We start from the raw sequence: 22,583 nt of genomic DNA on the forward strand, positions 1-22,583 counted from the left end.
TGCATGCCCCATGGTAAAGCCCCCCCCTCCACAAACTACCGTATGAGTGCTCATGGTCGTGTTTATTATTGTTGGCTCCGTACTATGTGTGTGTCCATGTTTGTATATGTGCATACACAAGTTTGTTTCTTTTTTAATTTGATGTTCTATTTATTTTGTCTGCAGTTGGCACATAACAGTGAGTGACATTTTGTCATTGAAGGTGATTATAAAAGTAAATGAAAGCTATAGTGTGTGCAATTGGTAGGTAGCATACTACTGACAGGAAACAAATGCTTCATTTACTTAACACCTTTATCCAATATTAGGAATAATTGTCAATTTGATATCATTCCCTCCCCCTCTCCCATTGAAAAAATTCAAAAGTTTCATTACAGATAATCCTTAAAAGGTGATGAACAATCCTGTTTTCAACATTCAACAAATGTATTTACTAGTACATTATTTTTGCATCAAACATTATTAATTAATATTTACTAACCTTACTTGAATTATTAGATAAAAGTTCTGAAATGAATAAATTTGTTTAGATCTTGAGTTGTACGGAAGTAGTATGTAGCGTTACTGAACAATATTAAGGTCTGATAGGGGAGGTACCTCCCCCCATGAACCATGAACCTTGCCATTGGTGGGGAGGCTTGCGTGCCTCAACAATACAGATAGCCGTACCATAGGTGCAACCACAACGGAGGGGTATCTGTTGAGAGGCCAGACAAACGTGTGGTTCCTGAAGAGGGGCAGCAGCCTTTTCAGTAGTTGCGGGGGCAACAGTCTGGATGATTGACTGATCTGGCCTTGTAACACTAACCAAAATGGCCTTGCTGTTGTGGTACTGCGAACGGCTAAAAGCAAGGAGAAACTACAGCCGTAATATTTCCCGAGGGCATGCAGCTTTACTGTATGGTTAAATGATGATGGCATCCTCTTGGGTAAAATATTCCGGAGGTAAAATAGTCCCCCATTCGGAACTCCAGGTGGGGACTACAAGAGGACATCGTTATCACGAGAAAGAAAACTGGCATTCTACGGATTGGAGCGTGGAATCTCAGATCCCTTAATCGAGCAGGTAGGTTAGAAAATTTAAAAAGGGAAATGGATAGGTTAAAGTTAGATATAGTGGGAATTAGTGAAGTTTGGTGGCAGGAGGAACAAGACTTTTGGTCAGGTGAATATTGGGTTATAAATACAAAATCAAATAGCGGTAATGCAGGAGTAGGTTTAGTAATGAATAAAAAAATAAGAGTATGAGTAAGCTACTATAAACAGCATAGTGAATGCATTATTGTGGCCAGATAGACATGAAGCCCATGCCTACTACAGTAGTACAAGTTTATATGCCAACTAGCTCTGCAGGTGATGAAGAAATTGAAGAAATGTATGATAAGATAAAAGAAATTATTCAGGTAGTGAAGGGAGATGAAAATTTAATAGTCATGGGTGACTGGAATCCGACAGTAGGAAAAGGGAGAGAAGGAAACATAGTAGGTGAATATGGATTTAAGAAATGAAAGAGAAAGCCGTCTGGTAGAATTTTGCTCAGAGCATAACTTAATCACAGCTAACACTTGGGTCAACAATCATAAAAGAAGGTTGTATACATGGAAGAATCCTGGAGACACTAAAAGGTATCAGATAGATTATATAATGGTAAGACAGAGATTTAGGAACCAGGTTTTAAATTGTAGGACATTTACAGGGGCAGATTGGGTGGGTAGATCACGTAACTAATGAGGAGGTATTGAATGGGATTGGGGAGAAGAGAAGTTTGTGGCACAACTTGACTAGAAGAAGGGATCGGTTGGTAGGACATGTCCTGGGGCATCAAGGGATCACAAATTTAGCATTGAGGTTAAAAATCGTAGAGGGAGACGAAGAGATGAATATACTAAACAGATTGAGAAGGATGTAGGTTGCAGTAGGTACTGCGAGATGAAGGAGCTTGCACAGGATAGATTAGCATGGAGAGCTGCATCAAACCAGGCTCAGGACTGAAGACCACAACAACAACAACAACAGGGGAGGTATAATTCTACCAAGGACAGTGTCCCTGCCCATTTGGAAAATCATGTGATAGAATAAAACTTGTTTAGTTGAGAAAACATTTGATATGATTATGATTAAATGAGATTGTTGTTTATTACATGGTAGTCAGCTCATACACTTCATTGTTGACTTCATTGCTACAAAACATAGACTTGCCAAAGAGTATTTTCAGAGTTTTGTTTTGCTGGCTAATCAGGATGTGTTCTGTTTCATTGATTTTTATGTGCATTTATGTTCTTGTCTGTTACATATATCGAAGTAAGTTCATGTGTGTAATTTCATAGAAGAATGTGTTGACTATGTGTGTTATGCATAAATAAGATATGGACACTCATGACATCATTTAACACCCTGATTTGTACAACCACATGCAGTATGTATCTCTTTTGTGTATTCATATGATTCTTGACTTTCTTTATTAAACATTATATTATTTGTCACGTCCACCAATTTCAGGTGGCATCACACTTGAAAACAGCATATTCCCAGCATCAGCAGTCAGATGGCCCTTCTCCAACTCGTGAAGTGCTCCTAATGCCACTAGGTACATCTGGATCGGTTTCTGGAACAAAAGTGCGACGCTCGGAGGTGACTCGGGTGCAGGAAGCAGTCAAGGCTGTGGCACTCTGCCATAACGTGACACCTGTGTGGGAGGAAGAACCAGAAGCAGTAGCTGGTAGCTCACTGGAAAGCCCTGTGTCAGTTGAGAGTCAGACAGAAGCAGATCAGCATTATTGGCAGAAGAATCAGCAGAGTTGTGTGTACCAGGCCTCTAGCCCAGATGAGGTAAAGGGAAATGAACTATTGAAGCATCTTAAGTTGTAGTACACTGTGGCTCACAAACACAGTTGGAAGTTGCTCCTCATTGTATTTTATTAAGTTGTGGGGAGAAACAATTGTCCAGAATATTTCTATCTTTACAGAAATGTTACTTGGTGGAGACTATAAGGTTTCATGAGTGTAACTTGCCAAGAAAGCCTACTGTGCTTGATAATTCATATTTGACACAAGTTTCCGGTACTAGTGTTGTCTTATGGTGTATTCAGACGTGTAACAACTTAACTTCATTAGAGACTGTTAGCAAAGTATTGTATGTATATTGCATATTGAACACAAAAAAATATCTTAATAGGTGCATGGGATATCAATTTTGTACATACTTATTTTTAAAAGGAACTGAATTTTACATGAGATGTATGTTCTTCCAGTGGATCTTGTCCAGTAACAAATCAGGTATGCATGTCATGAGCCAAGGGATTTCGAGCTTGAGGCTGGCAAAAACTGTATTCAGAACATTGCATATGCCCTCAGGTGTTTCAGTTTTCTTTGTAAGACATGATGGAGGAACATTGTGTGCCTGTTAAAGACTGGGGATCTTTACCTGTTTTGTGGACAGATACATACTGCTTTTCCGTTTTATTTACTAAAAGGAGAAGAAAGAAGATTAACTTCATAGTCATGAATGTGCTCAAGGGAAGCTCTAATTAGTGAGCAACTTCTGGGAAGTCTGTTGCCTCCCATTTAGACTTGCCATGCATACAGGGCTCTGTTTTGAGTTGATTCTTTCATTTACATAGATTCTCATTATACTAATGTTTTCAGACAATTCCTGCAGGTTAGGAGAGTAACACCATCTACTTAAAAACAAAAGGAAACAGCCTTTTTATGTGACACGTCAGAAGTAACTATAGTGTAATACAGAAAATAGAAAGTTTCTGAGAATAGTTTTCCTTGTTATCTAACGGGAAGCGCTACCACCTGTTTACATACATAAAGTTGTACAAAATATAGTAGGAATCATGAAATCAGCTGATTAGTTAATAGTCGGACAGTCCAAATGTGTAAGAATCAAGAAAGTTGGGAGAGTTTTTGTGTTTGGTAGGAGTGATAGACAGGCCATATGTAGAGCTGATTAACAGCTCTGAACCTTTTATTCAGACCCTTGTAAGTCAGTCTGATGTTTAAACTGAAGACAACAGTCAGAAAGCTAAAATATTTAATTCCACATACAAAAACAGAATATTACTGTACCACATTCAATTTGTCCATAGATCCACAGGTGAGTGATACTTAACACTTAGATAGGAACATCATTTTACAGTGCATTCTTGGGAATGTCTGCCTTGGAGGTGGATAGGGAGTTTTAATGTCTGCCTGCGAGGCAAATATCACCTTTTTCTGATGAATATTAAGCCATTGTTGAACACTGGGATATATCTGAAAATTTAAAATTGAATTAAATACATATTGAAACTCAAAGATTTTAATGTAATCAAACAAGGGAAAATCCAGGATGGAATGTAACAATACTAGAGAAGGAAAGTTGCTACTCACTATATAGCGGAGATGCTGAACCGTGATAGGCACAATAAAATGATTCACACACTCATAGCTTTCGGCCATTAAGGCCTTTGTCAGCAGTAGACACACACACACACACACACACACACACACACACACACACTCTCACGCAAGCACAACTTGCACACACATCTGCAGTCTCATAAAGCTGAAACTACACTCTCTGAGACTGCAGATGTGTGTTCAAGTTGTGCTTGTGTGTGTGTGTGTGTGTGTGTGTGTGTGTGTGTGTGTGTGTGTGTGTGTGTGTGTGTGTGTGCGTGCGTGCGTGCGTGCGCCCGTCTGCTGCTGACAAAGGCCTTGATGGCCAAAAGCTATGAGTGTGTGAATCTTTTTATTGTGTCTATCGCGGCTCAGCATCTCCGCTATATAAAGATTTTAATTTTTTATTCAATTTCAGAAGGAAAATCCATCAGTCTCAAACAAAGTTTTGCCACTCATGTATAATGTTTTAGCTATACAGAAATAATGAACAGTTACTTGGATAGTTCTGAGATAAATTAACAGAGGAATTTGGAACACGTAGCGAACTTGAAGGGCCACATTCCACATTTGTAGTATCTGGCACATTATGATCAGAATTGAGATTGCTCTTCTATTTTCAGCTTGTTCATGCTGATTTTAGTAATAATAGTTGCAGTCTCTTCATATAAAATATTCTCAACCAGTTCGTTTTCGGATATTTTGGCCTGTGTAGTGGCCTACCATTGACAGATTGCTTTCATCAGGAACATATAAATCGCTGTAGAGTCAGGGTCTTCAGAAAAATTCTCCTCCAGCATATGCATAATTCATCTGTTTCAGTTAGAGACATTTGCAGATATTTTTCCAGCCATTACACTTTAAACAAGCGGCATGAGTTAGGAACCAATAGATGCTAGGAATTCCTTGTTGACTGTAATTAATGAAGAGTTGTAAAAAGAGAACCTGCCTAACTTTATAAACTAGCAAATAACCAAGAAACAATAGCAAAATGAATGAGTCACAATAAATCAAATCAAAATTTATAGATCGTAAAGTACATGCCTAGATACAGAAAATATTTCAAACAAGTAATATTGTAATTTATAAAGAAAGAGAACCATGCTAAAAAGAACTGAAACTGCACTTAAATATAAGTAGTTTGGTAGCTGTGATTTTATTAACAAAGTTATTCACTCCAAATTCTTCTAAACAAACTCACTATAGCATAAATTAACCTTTATTGTAAAAAGGTAATTAGAAATGTCATGTAAAAGAACTTAAAGAAATAATTGGATTATCTGCCTGTGAGGCACAATAGTGCAAGTTCATGAACATCAGTCTGTGGGTGGGTGAATATTTGCTCTTACCTGAAACATCTGCCCATGAAGTGGTGTGGGTCTGGAATGGAAACAAGTTTTGTTCAATAAATTGGCATGACAATGCATAAGACCTTCACTGCAATATGACGAAATACCAAATGAGACTCTTGTAACTTGCTACAACCATAGGGCTATTTTCAGTGCCTGTAGAGGAAAAAATGTAAACCATATCTGTCTCTCTGATGGATGTTCCGTTCTAAGTGTTAAATAGAGGATACCAGTAATGAAAACCAATTAAGACTTACAGATAATGAAGGCACTATACCCCAGTGGAATTTGTGTTGGATGTTATGCTTAATACACCATGAATCCTAGAAAATACATATATGCCTTATGTACAGGGTGCTCAGAAATAGACTGAAAAGCTTGCAAGGATGTTGATGGGTAGGATGTGCTGAGAAATAATGATGAAGAAAAAGTTTGATATGTCATGCTGTTTACTAGTTAATTAGCATTGAAGTTAGCCAATTAGGCCATTGCACATGCAATTTCAAGTGACCCACCAGATGCAATTAGTATCAGTTGTTCTAATTGCATAAATCGGTTGTTCTAATTGCATAAATGATAGCACTCGAGACTGCTCAGCCTTTGGCTTGGTTTCGATCCTTCTTGCCGCCCCATGTCCAATTTTTGTATTGCTATCTTGTTCACTTTTGGAAAGCAAACGAAGAATGTGTGGTGACACTGTCTCTGGCAGGCTGCTTGAATTTGCATGCACAACAGCTATCTTCACTGCTAATTAACGCAGAAACAGCACAGTATATATATTTATTTATTTATTTTATTTTTATTTATCCCCCCCCCCCCCCCCCCCCGTCTCTCTCTCTCTCTCTCTCTCTCTCTCTCTCTCTCTCTCTCTCTCTCTCTCTCTCAACAGTTATTTCTCAGCACAACCTACGCTGCAACACCCTTATAAACTATTCATACTGATTCTGACCACCCTATATATACAGTGAAACCCTGCTTTTACACTTTTCAAATGAGTTGAAAAAAGTGGTGTAGAATGTGGGAAATAATGTCTTAAGCATCCCCTCTTGCATTTTTGCACATTGTTTGATATATGTACATAATAGTCAGCAAAATACTTGTCAGGGACTTGTTTATTATCTAATTATGGTTTATTATTCAGTAAAACCACTGATGTAACTAGAACTGGTAACTGTCTGGGAAGTTGAAACTTTTGACTTTATTTCGAACATCATAATTGATGTTATTGGAAAGCTTGCTGCTGTCATTCATTATGTAAATAATGAAACACTGCACCAGTTAACATATCTTTTCAACCTTAGCACGACACATTTTGAGAATTTATTGTCGTTGTCAAGTATAAATGTTTTGTGTGGTGTTTGCATATGTATTGTTCTGTGTTTCCTGTACTGTAATCATCTTTTTGAGGTTATCAGATACCGTGTCTTCTCAGTTACATAGAAAATGACACACAGGCAAACTATGACTCATTATTTTTGAAACATCGCAGAGAATACTTACGTAAATATTTACATTTGACAACGAGAATAAATTCTCGAAACATGTCTTGCTAAGCATGAAACAGATGTAATTGATGCTGTGTTAAAAACCAAAAACATTTGAGTGATGCAAAGTGATCAAAGCTAGCAAGCTTGCACTACAAGTGGCCAAACAACGAGCCACACTAAATATGGTTCGAATAACACAAAGGTGCCAAGATGATGATAAAAATCACGAAGCTGCACATGCACAGTAGAGACTGTTTGGAATTAGTGGTGACTGGTCATGATGCCTTTATTATTCAAACAAAGCTATTTACTCCCTACACCCATCACACCGAGTAGTCGAGTAGCACTTGGCAGATAAACTCACGGATTGTTCAGCCTTTTACCAGTTCAGATCTGCTGAGTAGAAGGTCCTGGTGTCAACAGACATTACCACTAATGTTCGTAAACATTGGGTGACAGCCATCGTCATTTACATCAGCTACATCAGTTCTTTTCTCCATGAAAATTCGTTCATAAAGCATAAGTCACAGGAAAATTATAAAAATGTGAACTCAAAATCAGGTGTAAGTTAACATTGTGAACATAGGAAATTTGATGGGACCAGCCCCCCCCCCCCCCCCCCCCCCCCCCCCACACACACACACACACACACACACACATTACAAAACAATACCAACAAGCTTTGACGGGTTGTAGAAGTCAAATTGAGGATAAAATTGTCTGGAAATTTCATCCAACAACGCTACTGAATGTCGAAGTTATAGGGGCTGGCAGCTGCCACTAAGCCACCTATTCGGCAGCAAACATGACCTTGTATGTTTACTGATCATGGGCAGAGCATCTCACAGTAGTGTTTGTTATTCAGAGATTGAACTGATTGCCACATTGTCAGTGGAGAAGATGGAGCTAGCTGCTGCGTAGACAAGCCTTGTCTCCTATGAATGTGATGCTCTGTTGCCTCTGTGATGGTTTGGGGCACAGGTTTCCATCTGCAGTTTATTTTTCTCCTGGTACCCTGTAAAATCTCCAATGTTTTTGGTGCACAGCAGACGAATAAAGTGTGTATGGAAACGTGTGAAAACAATCATCCTTCGAGGCAGCAGGGCATCGCATTTACAGGAAATACAGCCTGTCTATGCAGGAGCCAGCTTCATCTTCTCAAACGGTGATTATAGCAGTCAGTTGCAATCACTGAATAACATGACATTACTGGTGTAATGAGTGAATGCTCCCTTTAAATATTGATAATTACATAACACCCATAACAAAGAGAAAGAACTCAGGTTATTATGGAAATGATGAACTTTTGGAGTCCAAAAAATTGTTTAAAAATTTAGGGATAACACTTCAAAGTGATATGAAAAGAATGAATATGTAAAATCAGTTGTTGAAAAGAGGAATGAAGTGTTAGATTGTTGGGGGTGGGGGGCAACTTCTGAGAAAGTGTATTGCAACTACACACTGATGCATGTATGACAAATTCTCAATTACTTCTCTATTGTTTCGATTCTTGTCAAGTATTCATAACTGCAGATATCAAACAAATGCAGAGATATGCTGTTGGGATCTTAACTGACTAGTGTAGTCCATACAGTAGTCTAACCGAGAAGCTCAATAGCTGGTGGATCCTGTTCTGCTGCCTCCAGAGGCATCTTGTATAGGGCTTGTGAGAGTAAGAGAGATTAGAGAACATTCTCTCACCCCACACACAAGTGGAACAGAACAGAAAATCACTAATAGTAAAAGGTCACTAATATTCACTATCTCAAACACAAATGATGTGTTATTGAAATTGTGTTCGCAACATACAAACTTCCCCAAGTGTATAGATGAAATGAAAATACACGTAATGAAGTTCTCAAAGTAAATACAGTATTTTAAACACAGAAAAACCATTATTTTTTCTCACAACAGCTACAGCCAACCGTTCCAACTGATGCTGCCATGAATTTGTATAGCTGAAAGTGCACTTACCAGTGATAGTCCTTTAGAAAAATGTGTTGACTACAGATAAGAGTATTCCATATCATAGTTCATAGTTCAAGCACAACTGGTCAACTGAAAGGAGTCAACTATATTGTTTGCAGTTACAAAATCACCAGAATCTGCACTGAAGGAAATATAAGTAAAAAAGCTCCTCAATCACCTACCTTGTTAACTGTTTCCTTGTCTTAATGAAAATGTGAAAGTATTGTTCCATGTTTCCCCTCCTCATCATTGACATTCAAGTAGAAGCTGTAACACTGTTCTGTGATTCAGAATTCCTATTACAGGCTTCTAGGGATTATAGAGAAGACTTAGTAGGTGAAGTTTTGATAAGGAACCTATGTTCGGAAATGTTCCATTGGCAAGTAAAATCAGTTTGAGGATTGGATCACTTTCAGACCTCACACTTTATTGTAAATACATGCTAGAGACAGAGAGACTGATCTGTGTGCTGCAGGAGCACATGACGGAGCAGTGTTTCAAGTACTTGTCTTCAGGTTCTCTTCTACATGATGAAGAACATCCTCTTCAAAGTAAAGAGTGCAGTGCATCTGTGGAGCACTACAGTTAACCCTCCTAGTTGTGAACATACAAATTTCTCGCAGCTGTTGTTGTAGTCAGAGGAAGCGGTTATATGCTGTCATAACTACAACAGGGCCTGATGAAGGCATCCTGTTATCAGCTTTTGTACATACTGTGAAGTGGAAGATTTGAAAATGTTTTCCAAATGGTACCTTTCCGAACATGGGTTCCTTATCAAAATTCCAACTATCAAGCCTCATGTACAACCCTTAGAAACCTGTAATAGGAATTTTGAATCACCCTGTATAATGAGAGTAAATTGATTTACCAGCCAACAAAATTAAACTTTCCAAAATCTCATTTTAGAAATTTCCTCATTATTTATAATCTGTTGTTGTTGTTGTTGTTGTGGTCTTCAGTCAAGAGACTGGTTTGATGCAGATCTCCATGCTACTCTATCCCGTGCAAGCTTTTTCATCTCCAATTACCTACTGCAACCTTCTGAATCTGCTTAGTGCATTAATCTCTTGGTCTCCCTCAAAGATTTTATATCTTCTCCATGGATTTTAATTCCTACTCAGAGTTTTTCTATTGTTTCCTTTACCGCTTGCTCAGTATACAGATAGAATAACATTGGGGATAGGCTACAACCCTGTCTCACTCCCTTCCGAACCACTGTTTCCCTTTCATGGCCCTAGACACTTATGACTGCCATCTGGTTTCTGTACAAATTGTAAATAGCCTTTCGACCCAGTATTTCACCCCTGCCACCTTCAGAATTTGAAAGAGAGTATTCCCGTCAACATTTTCAAAAGCTTTCTCTAAGCCTACAAATGCTAGAAACATAGGTTTTTTTTTTTTTTTTTTTTTTTTTTTTTTTTTTTTTTTTTTTTTAAAAAAAAATCTATCTTCTAAGATAAGTCGTAGGGTCAGTATTGCCTCATGTGTTCCACCATTTCCAGGGAATCCAAACTGATCTTCCCCGAGGTCGGCTTCTATCAGTTTTTACATTTATCTGTAAAGAATTCGTGTTAGTAGCTGTGACTTATTAAACTGATAGTTTGGTAATTTTCATGTGTGTCAGCACTTGCCTTCTTTGAAATTGGAATTATTATATTCTGCTTGAAGTCTGAAGGTATTTTGCTTGTCTCATACATCTTGCTCACCAAATGGAAGAGTTTTGTCATGGCTGGCTCTCTCAAGGCTATCAGTAGCTCTAATGGAATGTTGTCTACTCCCAGGGCCATGTTTCAACTTAGGTCTTCCAGTGCTCTGTCAGATTCTTCATGCAGTATCATATCTCCCATTACATCTTCACCTACATCCTCTTCCATTTCAACAATATTGCCCTCAAGTACATTGCCCTTGTATAGGCCCTTTATATACTCCTTCCACCTTTCTGATTTCCCTTCCTTGCTTAGCTCTGGTTTTCCATCTGAGTTCTTGATATTCATAGAAGTGGTTCTCTTTTCTCCAAAGGTCTCTTTAATTTTCCTGTAGGCTGTATCTATCTTATACCTAATGATATATTCCTCTACAACCTTACATTTGTCCTCTAGCCATTTGGCACTGCCTGTCGATCTCATTTTTGAGACGTTGGTACTCTTTTTTGCCTGTTTCTTGTCTTGCATTTTTGTATTTTCTCCTTTCGTTAATTAAATTTAGTATCTCTTCTGTGACTAAGGATTTGTACTAGCCCTTGCCTTTCTACCTACTTGATCACCTTCAATATTTCATCTCTCAAAGATACCCATTCTTCTTTGTCTGAAATTCTCTACAAGCTCTGGTTCTTTCAGTTTATCCAGGTCCCATCTTCTTAAATTCCCACCTTTTTGCAGTTTTCTTCAGTTTTAATCTACAGTTCATAACCAACAGATTGTGGTCAGAGTCCACATCTGCCCCTGGAAAAGTCTTACAATTTAAAACCTGGTTCCTAAATCTCTGTCTTACCATTATGTGATCTATCTGAAACCTTCCAGTGTCTCCAGGCCTCTTCCACATACATAACCTGCTTTCATGATTCTTAAACCAAGTGTTAGCTGTGATTAAGTTGTGCTCTGTGCAAAATTCTACCAGGCGGCTTCCTCTTTCATTCCTTACCCCCATTCCATACTCACCTACCACTTTTCCTTCTCTCCTTTTTCCTACTATCAAATTCCAGTCCCCCATGACTATTAAATGTTCATTTCCCTTCACTGTCTGAATAACTTCTTTTGTCTCATCATACCTTTCTTCAATCTCTTTGTCATCTGTGGAGCTAGTTGGTTTATAATCTTGTACTACTGTGGTAGGCATGGGCTTCGTGTCTATCTTGGCTACAATAATGCATTCACTATGCTGTTCATATCAGCTTACCCGTAATCCTATTTTTTTATTCATTATTTAACTTACTCCTGCATTACCACTATTTGATTTTGTATTTACAACGCCGTATTCACCTGACCAGAAGTCTTGTTTCTCCTGCCACTGAACTTCACAAATTCCCACTATATCTAACTTTAACTTATCCATTTCCAATTTTTTTTTCCAAACCTACCTGCCCAGCTAAGGGATCTGACATTCCCTTCTCTGATCTGTAGAATGCCAGTTTTCTTTCTCCTGATAACGACGTCCTTGTGTGTAGTCCCCACTCGTAGATCCAAATTGGGGACTATTTTATATCCGGAATATTTTACCCAAGAGGACGCCATCATCATTTAATCACACAGTAAAGCTCCATGCTCTCGGGAAAAATTACGGCTGCAGTTTCCCCTTGCTTTCAGTTGTTTGCAGTACCATTATAGCAAACCTGTTTTGGTTAATGTTACAAAGCCAGATCAGTCAATCATCCAGACTGTTGCCCCTCTAACTACTGAAAAGGCTGCTGCCCTTCTTCAGGAACCACACATTTGTCTGACCTCTCAACAGATACCCCTCAATTGTGGTTGCACCTGCTGTACAGCTGTCTCTATCGCTGAGGTACGCAGGCCTCCCCACCAACGGCAAAGTCCATAAATCATGGAGGGGGTAGGGGAGAATTTATAATCTATGATGACTTCAATGCACACAGTATGCTCTGCCTCTATATATACAGGGACCAATTTTAGAGACCTGCATTCAATAAGCAGAACTGTATCTTTTGAACACAGGGCAGATTGTGGACTTCAACACTTTTCTAAGGCCGTGTTCTGCCTTAGATTTTACTATAAGCTTTCCTCCATTATAGGTTTTGTTGATACATCATGATATGCAGACACATGCCACTCTGAATAGTACCTAATAGGAAACTTCCAGAATAGGTGCTCTGCAATTTTGCCACTAAATACACAGTTTTATGTAATATTGTGAATTCCAGATGTGGTTCTTTGAGTATCAATAATATCAGTGGCACAGTATCCTTCAAATAAAGATATATGGGCTGATGTAAAGCAAGTCTACTGATGAGCAACTCAACAATCAAAGTGGTTTGAGATTTATACAAGTGTCATTCAATAATTGGATACATAGTTCCACAGCAAAAACATTTTATTAAATCAGTACAATTTTTTGTGAACTTCTCCACTGAGCCCCTTAAACTTTTATGCTCTTAGATTGAATTTTCTCATTTTCAGAAAGAGAGAGAGTGATCTATTTTACATGGTAAAAGAACTTTCTAAAGCTAAGATCGCATAAATGTACGTTTATTCACAACAACCGGTTTCGACAGACTTTGCTGTCATTTCCAGGTCTTCAAACTTTTTGTTATAAAACACGTTTGTTGTGAGATGGAACTTGCACCAAGTTTCCATGTTAGTGGATAAAATGTAGCACATCATACAAAGATTTGTGAGTAATAAAATGTTTACAGTCCCAAAGCACCTTGCGTACAAGACCATGTTAGCATATATAGTACTCACACATGGTTGTTGCATCCGAAAAATCACCATGTACAATAAAATGCACACTGTTCACACAACTAGTGCCTCACATGGTAAACTCACCTGCTACACAACTGGCAGGTCGGAAAGGACAGGAGGAGTACTCCTGTGAAGATTTTTTACACTCCTGCAGCCAACAAACGTCTGAATTGCCTCTGCCAACCACAAAGGCTCCAAGAAATCAAACAAGGACAGATGGTCTTCTCCTGCACTGGCTCGGAGATGCTCTTCAGTGGTGTCACCATGTGATACCCACACCTGGCTGACCTCAATGTCACCAGTGTGCACCGCCAACTGTTTTCCTGCCCTGGACTCCGCAGACCGACCGAGGGAGAATGCCGACACCCTTCTAGATCTTGCTGGATCCTCCACTAACATGCCAACTTGGTGCAAGTTCCATCTCTCAACAAACATGTTTTATAACAAAAATTTTGAAGACCTCAAAACGACAGTGAAGTCTATCGAAACCGGTTGTTGAAAATAAACATATATTTATGCGATCTTAGCTTTAGAAAGTTCTTTTACCATGTAAAATAGATCACTCTCTCTCATTTCTGAAAGGAAGAGAGTCTTTGAAGGCTGGCACTTGGCAGCCACCGAGGGGACACCCCTTTCCTCATCGTGAGTCTCTTCCAATGGAATGTTCACAGCTTTCGATCCAACAATGAGGAATTATGGCTGCTCTGGGAATCACAGCATCCACTTGTTCTCTGCCTCCAGGAAACAAAATTGTGTTGTCAAGACCACTTTGACCTGTCACATTTCTTTCAGGTCCGCTTTGACCTTCCCCTCCAAGGACAGCATTCAATCTCTTGGGGGGAGTCATGCTGTTCATCCGGGATGACATTCATAGTTACACCATATCACTGAACACCTGGCTGCAAGCTGTTGTAGTCCGCATTTTTATTCCTCACTTCACCTTTTCCATTTGTACCGTTCACGTCCCTCTGTCATTCTGTCACCAGGGCAGACTTCCTCCAACTTTCTGGGCAACTCCCTCACCTCTTTTTGCTGCTCAGTGGCTTTAATGTGCACCATTCCCTTTGGCGCTCTCCCAGAACCGGTCAGAGGTGCCCTCTTGGCTGACCTTTGCAATCATCTCAACCTCATCTGCCTTAGCAAGGAGTACCCACATTCCTTTCAGACTCCATGCACACCTGTTCTCATCTGGACCTCTCATTCTGCCCTACCCAGCTTGCCTGTTGTCTTTAGTGGCCCATTCTCTCTCACTTATAATCGTGTGACCATTTCCCATGTGCTATCCAATTGCTGACTCCTACCCAACCTAAGTGCAAACCCAAATTGCAGCCTTCTAAGACCAACTGGAGGCTTTATTTCTCCCTGGCAACCTTCAACAAACAACATTTCCCCAGTTGTGACGACCAGATAGTATACATTACCAACGGTATCCTTACCTCCGCAGAATGTTCAACTTTATTTATCACACTGTGTCCCGGTCCATTGGTGGAGTGAGGTGTGCTGCGACACGGTTAACATGTGGAGAAGTGCTCTCCGTGTTTTTTAACCGTCATTCTATGGCGCCAAACTATATTGATTATAAACAGTTGCGTGCACAGTGTCCTCGCATTCTTTGGGATAGCAAAAAAGATAGCTATTTTTCATTCACTGGTTCTTTTAACAGTTCCACTCCCTCTTTGGTCATGTGGGCCAACCTTCAAGAGCTCTCTGGGACCGAGATCCATTCTCCAATTTCCAGCCTTCCAGTAGCAGACAATGTCGTAGTGGGCACTATTGCTATTTCCAACACCTTGAGCTGCCATTTTGTGGAGATTTCAGGCTTCCCATTGTCACCCTGCTTTCCTCCATCAGAAATGAGCGGAGGCGGCTTGGGCAATACCCTTCTCTTCTCAGAATTGTGAGTGCTACAATGTCGCATTTACTATGAGGGAGCTAGATCACACTCTCACTTCATCCCGATCCTTCATCCCAGGGTCAGGTGATGTTCACATTCAGCTGTTGCATCTTCCTCTGGTGGGCAAGCACTTTCTGCTTCATACATACAATCAAATCTGGGCAGAGGGCACATTTCCCGGATGTTGGTGTGAAGCCAGTGTCATACCCATACGTAACCCCAGTAAGGACAAACACCTTCCTTCTAGCTACCTCCCCATTTCTCTCACCAGCTGTGTTTTCAAGGTGATGGATCGTATGTTTCATGCCCGGCTGGTATGGAGGCTACAGTCTCGCAATATACTAACCACTACACAGTGTGGATTTTGAGGGTGCCATTCTGCAGTTGACCATCCGTCACTTCGTCTACCCATGTTATGAATGGTTTTCTACGAAGATTCCAGACTTTGACCATGTTTTTCAATTTGGAGAAAGCCTGCTGGAGGATTGGTATCCTCAGTACTCTCTACATGTGGCGCTTCAGTTTCCTTCAGGAATTTTTAAAACTTGAGCTTTCAAGGTATGTGTGGGTTCTGCCTTGTCGGACACCTTTATCCAGGAAAACTATGTGCCTCAGGGTTCTGTTCTAAGCATTGTCCTCCTTGCTGTTGTCATTAACCCTATTATGACCTGTCTCCCACTGGGCATGTCCGGTCCCTCTTTCGTTGACCATTTTGCCATCTGATGCAGTTCTCCATGGACTTGTCTCCTTGAGCGGCATCGTCAGCAACGTCGTGACCATCTTTACTCATGGAGCATAGACAATGGCTTTTGTTTTTCCACTGACAAAACTGTTTGTTTGAATTTCTGGCAGCACAATTGGTTTCTTCCACCGTCTGTACATCTTGGTCCTGTTGCTCTTCCGTTTGTTGAAAGTACAAAATTCCTCGGGCTCGTACTTGATAGGAAACTTTCTTGGTTCTCCCACATGCCTTATCTGGCAGCATGCTGTATGCGGTCCCTCAACGCCCTACATGTCCTCAGTAGTACTTAGTAGGCAGCAGATCAAACCACCCTCCTCCCTTTGTACCAGTCCTTTGTCCTTTCAAAAATAGACTATGGGTGTTTCGTTTATGCATCTGCACACCCATCCCCTTTACGCCATCTCAGTACTGTCCACCACCGTGGTATCTGTTTGGCCGCTGATGCCTATTACACTAGCCCGTTTGAGAGTCTGTATCTAGAAGCTGCTGAACTACTGTTGTCCTACTGTCGTGACTCTATCCTTAGCAGATATGCATGCCACTTGTATGCCATGCATGGCCACCCATCCTATGCCTCCTTCTTCGATGACTCCTTGGATCGCCAGTATGGGGTGCGTCCCTCTTCTCTGTTACCTCCTCAGCTCGCTTTCAGCCCGTGCTCCGAAAGTTTAACTTCACTCTACCTGCCACTTTCCCAATGGGTATGAACCTTCACCACCTTGGCTTCATGCGGCGGCCCCTGTTCACCTTGGCCTTCGTTCACTTCCTAAGGGCACTACTCCAGCCTTGCTCTATCGCCTTCAGTTTCACGACCTTCACACGGAACTTCATGATAGTACCTTTGTGTACACTGATGGCTCTTGGACTGACTGTGGTGTTGGTTGTGCCTTCATCATTGGAATCTACATTTTTTGGTATCGGCTCCCTCAACACTGCTCAGTATTTATAGCAGAGCTTTTCGCCCTGTTTCAGTCCACACAGTGCATCTGGCAACACAGGCTTTTCAATTGTGACATCTGCTCTGACCTTCTCTGTGCCCTTCGAAGCCTCTGTTTGCTGTACACTGTCCATCCCTTAGTACAATGATTCCAGGAAAGCTGTCACTTCCTCACTCCTGATGGAGCCACTGTGTTGTTTATGTGGGCTCCTGGTCATGTCGGTGTGATGGGAAATGAGGTTTCTGCCAAGTCTGCAGTCTTGGTACCTCAGGTGATCTCTGTGTTGCCACCTGTCAGCATGTGGTGTCACTTTGGCATCACCGTTAGCCCTCCCTTCATGTGAACAAGCTCTGGGCTATTAAGTCTCTCCTGGTGGCTTCGACGACCACCTCTCGGCCTTCTCGCCGTATCGGACACTGTCTTTGTAGCTATCGCCATTTGTTGAGCGGTGCTCCCTCACAACTTTGTGCTCATTGTGCTCAATTTTTGATGGTCCGCCATTTCCTGACGGAATGCCCCTTTTTTAGCCACTTATGTTCTCATTTGTGTTTGCTGTCTGAGTTATCATCTGTTTTAGTGCACAACCACATTTTAATTTGTATCCGTTGTAACAATATAGTGAAGGACATATAATTTTTAGTTCAGGACCTCTGTTTTTCCATGGCGTCTTTTATAAACATTTCTCCATGTCCCTGTTTTTAGCTGTCTTCTCTTCTGTCGATTGGGATTAACGTGTAGTCGTTTTAACTCCTCTCTTTGTCTATGTGTTTTACAGTTGTGACATGGTTGCATATCACACTAGTTGTTTTTGTGCCCTAAAACAAAACAAAACAACACGCAGCTGATATATTGGTTCAAGTCTCGCAGTTTATTAACAACTGCACAACGTAGATTTCAAGTATGCCGTTGTGCTGTTGATCCCCATGTCATGAATGGTTTTTTGCACAAATACCTGGCTGTTGCCGTGATTTTTGATTTGGGGAAAGCCTACAACACATGCTGTAGGACTGGTATCTTCCGTACACTCTACACGTGGGTCTTCCGACTTCACCTGCCCTGTTTCCTTCAGGAATTTTTAAGAGACAGAGTTTTCAAGGTCTGTGTTGTTTCTGCATTGTCGGACACCTTCACCCAGGGAAACTGTGTGCCTCAGGGTTCTGTCCCGAACATTGCCCTCTTTACTATAGCCATTAACCCTATTATGGCCTGTCTCTCACCAGGCATCTCTGGCACCCTTTTCGTTGATGACTTTGCAATCTAATGCAGTTCTCCACAGACATGTCTTCTTGAGCGGTGTCTTCAGCGATGTCTTGATTGCCTGTACTCATGACGATGGCTTTTACTTTTCCACTGCCATAACCATTTGTATTATGAATTTCTGTTGGTGCAATGGGTTTCTTCCACCATTGCCTATTGCTCTTCCATTCATTAAAACTATGAAATTCCTGGGGCTCATGCTCAGTAGGAAAATTTCTTGGCCCATCCACGTGTCTTACCTGGGCACCCACCATACCCAATCCCTCAGTGTCCTGTGTGTCCTAAGCGGCACTTTCTGGGTACAGAATCAGGCCACCCTTCCCCATTTGTCCGTTCAAAACTAGACTGTGTGTGTTTCGTTTATGCAACTGCACGTACATCCATCTTACGATGTCTCAATACAATGTACCAACGTGGCATCCATTTGGCCACTGGCACCCTTTACAATAGCCTGGTTGAGAGTCCATAAGTAGAAGCTACCAACCCCCACTGTCATACAGATGTGATGTTCTCGTCAGCAGATACGCTTGCCATTTGACTACCATGCATGGCCACCCAGCCTATGTCTCCTTTGATGGCTGCTTTGACCACCAGTATGAGGTGCATCCCTCTTCTCTGTTACCTCCTGGAGCTCACTTTTGGATGTTGCTCCGGCAGCTTAACTTCACACTACCTGCCATTTTGTAAATGTGTGTGAACCTTTCACCATCTTGACTTCATGCGGTGGCCCATGTTCACCTTGGACTTCATTAGCCCCTAAGGACACTACTCCAGACTCGCTCTATTGCTGTAAGTGTCTTGACCTTCGCACAGAACTTCGCAATAATATTTTCATTTGTACTGATGGCTCTTGGGCTGACTGACTGGTGTCGGGTGTGCCTTCATCATTGGCACCAACAATTTTTGGTATCAGCTTCCAGAACACTGCTCAGTATTTACAGCGGAGCTCATCGCCCTGTATCAGGCCATGCAGTACATCCAGCGACAACGGCTTTTCAATTGTTTCATTCGCTCCAACTCTCTCAGTGACCTTGTGTTTTGTACACCATTCATCCCTTAGTGTAACTGATCCAGGAAAGTTTTCACTCACTCGCTGTTGATAGAGCCGCTGTAATTTTTATTTGGGGCCCTGGTCACATCAGTCTGACACAAAACGAGGCCACTGACACTGCTGCCAAGGCTGCGGACCCCCTACCTCAGCCCACTAGTTATTCCTTTCCCTGCGATGATCCCTGTGTTGCCATCTGTCAGCAGCTTGTGTCACTTCAGCATCACTTCATGGGAAGAAGCTCCGGGGAATTAAACCTCTCCATGTGGGTTGACTGTCCTCCTCTCAGGCCCCTCTCCCCCCCTCGCCCCTCCTCCATTTGCGGGTCCAGGGATTACAATAGGCCCGAGATATTCCTGCCTGTCATCAGAGGCGACTAAAAGGAGAGTCTCACATGTTTTGGCCTTTATGTGATGGTCCCCTGTAGGGTTTGACCTCCATTTTTCAAAATCTTTCCAAAGAGCGAACCAATTGGGGAAGGGCGCCTTACATGGTGCATCATGTCCATCGTGCCTTGAGATCTTCAGCCCACTCATTGTCGTTCTGCAGTCCAGCTCATTCTCGATCTCTTGGGCGAGGACACCTCCCCGGGTGCATTTTCCTCCACCCACTATGCAGTGTCGCTTTTTGCGCCAATGATGAGCATGGACTTCTTTGCACCTCATATCCAGCATGGTAGCCAGTCTGTTGTGGTGGGGCCAGCATGTACCCTGTTGGTTGTAGCCCCCTGACAACATAGAGATCACTCTGCTGATGCCTGCACCATTAACTCCCCACGTATGCCAAGGAGTAAATGCCCATCTCCCTGGGGCATCAGGACTCTCGACAAAGGCCATCCTGCCAGGTGGCTTTTGCCGCGGCTGAGTGGCACCTGTGGGGAGGCCCCTGGTTGGAGTGGGTGGCATCAGGGCGAATGATGCGTGATGAAGTATACCACATCATCACTTGCTGGTGATCAAACACCAGCAGTCTCTAAGTGTTCCAAGTCTCAGTACAATGCAAGAAAGTATGACCCTAAATCATTCCTGTCGCTGGCCACACCATGGATCGAACGCCGGGCTAAGGATGGCAGCGAACCTTATTCGCCCTGGTACCTCGTATGTATGAGAACTGATGGGGACTCCTTTGTTTCGATGAAGCCACTGTTTTTTGTAGAGCATTTAGAGGACGAGTTTGGGGAGGTGGAGGTGATGGTCTGCCGCTGTGATGTCAGTCTTGGTAAAAACAGCATCCTCTGCCTAGTCACGGGCTTTACTCGCTTGTAACAAGTTGGGGGATGTTTCTGTTACCATCACGCCACATAAGAGCTTAAATACGATCCAGGGTATTGTATTTCACAGGGTCCTTCTTTTGCAATCAGACAACGAGCTGGACGCCAAGTTAGAGCGGCGAGGTGTTCATTTCGTCCGGCATGCCCATAGGGTCTGAGGGATAATCAGGTTGCCACTGGTGCCTTCATCTTGGCCTATGTGACACCTTACCCAAGAAGGTCAAGATGATGGTCTGCCGCTGTGACGTCAGTCCATATATCCCTCTCCCACTGTGGTGCTTTAAATGCTGGACGTTCGGCCATATGTCTTCCCTCTGTACTTCCAGCATCACATGTCGAGATTGTGGATGTTCATCACATCCCCGCCTCCCATCTGTGTCAACTGTGGAGAGCATCATTCGCCTTGCTTGCCAGACTGCAGAATTTTACAGAAAGAGAGAAAAATCATGAAATACAAGACACTCAACTGACTGGCCTACACTTAGCCTAAGAGAAAATGTAAACGGCTACATCCTGTGGCTATGACCATCTTATACGCTGTCACTATGAGAACAGTTGTAGCCCCATCAGTTCCTGCCCCCTTGATGGGGGGGGGGGGGGGCACTTCCCCCACTGTTGGTGCTGCACCACCTACCTCAGGAGCACTCCCCCCCTCCCCCAACCACCACCACCACCACCTCCTCCCAACCATCGAGGACACCAGTCTTCACTTCCCAGCTGGAGAAGCACAAGTCTTCTTTGGGTCCTCTCGCCACGAAGGGGTCCCTTGGGTCACTCCCTTCCCAGGTTTCTGCTAGTGGGAAAGATGACATCCACCAGTGGCTGAAGTGCCTAAAAGCAGCTGGTCGTAAGGCTTCATGCTTATCCTCAGTCCCGGAGACTGAATCAGTGAAACCCTCCCAGCCAGAGCAACCCGAGGAGCAGCGAAGAAAGTCCAAAAAGAAGACCCCTAAGACCAAGGAAATTGCGGTGGCATCCACACCAACGCTACCTACAAGCTCTGCGTCTGGGGATAGGGTGAAGATTCTGGTGTCTGATGAGGACATAGAGCTCGCCAGACCCTCAGACACAATGGATAGAGACTGCTCAAGCAATAAGTGAGTAGCAGCAAGTGACCCTGAGGCGTAAATTACCTCATCCAATGTTCCATGCCTTCCCAGTCTCATGATGACGTCATGCTCCAGTGGAAGTGTGGTGGTTTTTTCCACCGCTTGGCTGAGCTACGGCAACTGTTAAGCTTTACACCTGCTTTCTGCATTGCCCTGTAAGAAACCTGGTTCCCAGCAATGCAGACACCTACCCTCCATGGCTATAAGGGATATTACAGGAACCGTAGAGACTACAATCTAGTGTCAGGTAGAGTTTGCATTTATGTCCTAAACTCAGTCCTGAAATGTATTAGCTGCACTGACTGATCAATTCCCTAAACCTTTCCTACTAGTGGGATATTTTAATGCCTATAATCCCTTGTGGGGTGGCACCGTCCTTACTGGCCGAGGCAGAGACTGTCTCAATTCGACCTCTGCCATAGTCAGTTGATTAAACATCTCTCATCTGACTACAGGTGACATCTCCTCATCATCTTCAACCGGATCTGGTGCGATTGCGTCTTTCCATCACCAAGGCAGGAGAGCACCACCATTCCGATGCTTAAACCCGTAAAAACCTGCTTGATGTGGATAGCTATCGGCCCATCAGCCTTACCAACATTCTTTGTAAGCTGCTGGCACGTATGATGTGTCGGCGGTTGGGATGGGTCCTGGAGTCACGTGGCCTACTGGCTCCATGTCAGGGCGGCTTCCGCCAGGGTCGCTCTACCACTGATAATC

At 42.3% G+C, this 22,583-nt stretch overlaps 1 protein-coding gene across 3 annotated transcripts in view; it reads left to right on the forward strand.

Moving 5' to 3' along the window:
* Window positions 1-22,583, forward strand: part of LOC126416765 (probable phospholipid-transporting ATPase IIB) — a 173,583-nt gene that overhangs the window by 67,822 nt on the left and 83,178 nt on the right. For all 3 annotated transcript variants that reach the window (XM_050084607.1, XM_050084608.1, XM_050084609.1), the window contains one exon: window positions 2,500-2,829. In XM_050084607.1, coding sequence (XP_049940564.1) covers window positions 2,500-2,829 — 330 coding nt within the window. The remainder of the gene's footprint in view (window positions 1-2,499; window positions 2,830-22,583) is intronic.

Source organism: Schistocerca serialis, chromosome 8 (genome assembly GCF_023864345.2).
Source record: "Schistocerca serialis cubense isolate TAMUIC-IGC-003099 chromosome 8, iqSchSeri2.2, whole genome shotgun sequence".
In the NCBI taxonomy this organism is placed as follows: domain Eukaryota; kingdom Metazoa; phylum Arthropoda; class Insecta; order Orthoptera; family Acrididae; genus Schistocerca; species Schistocerca serialis.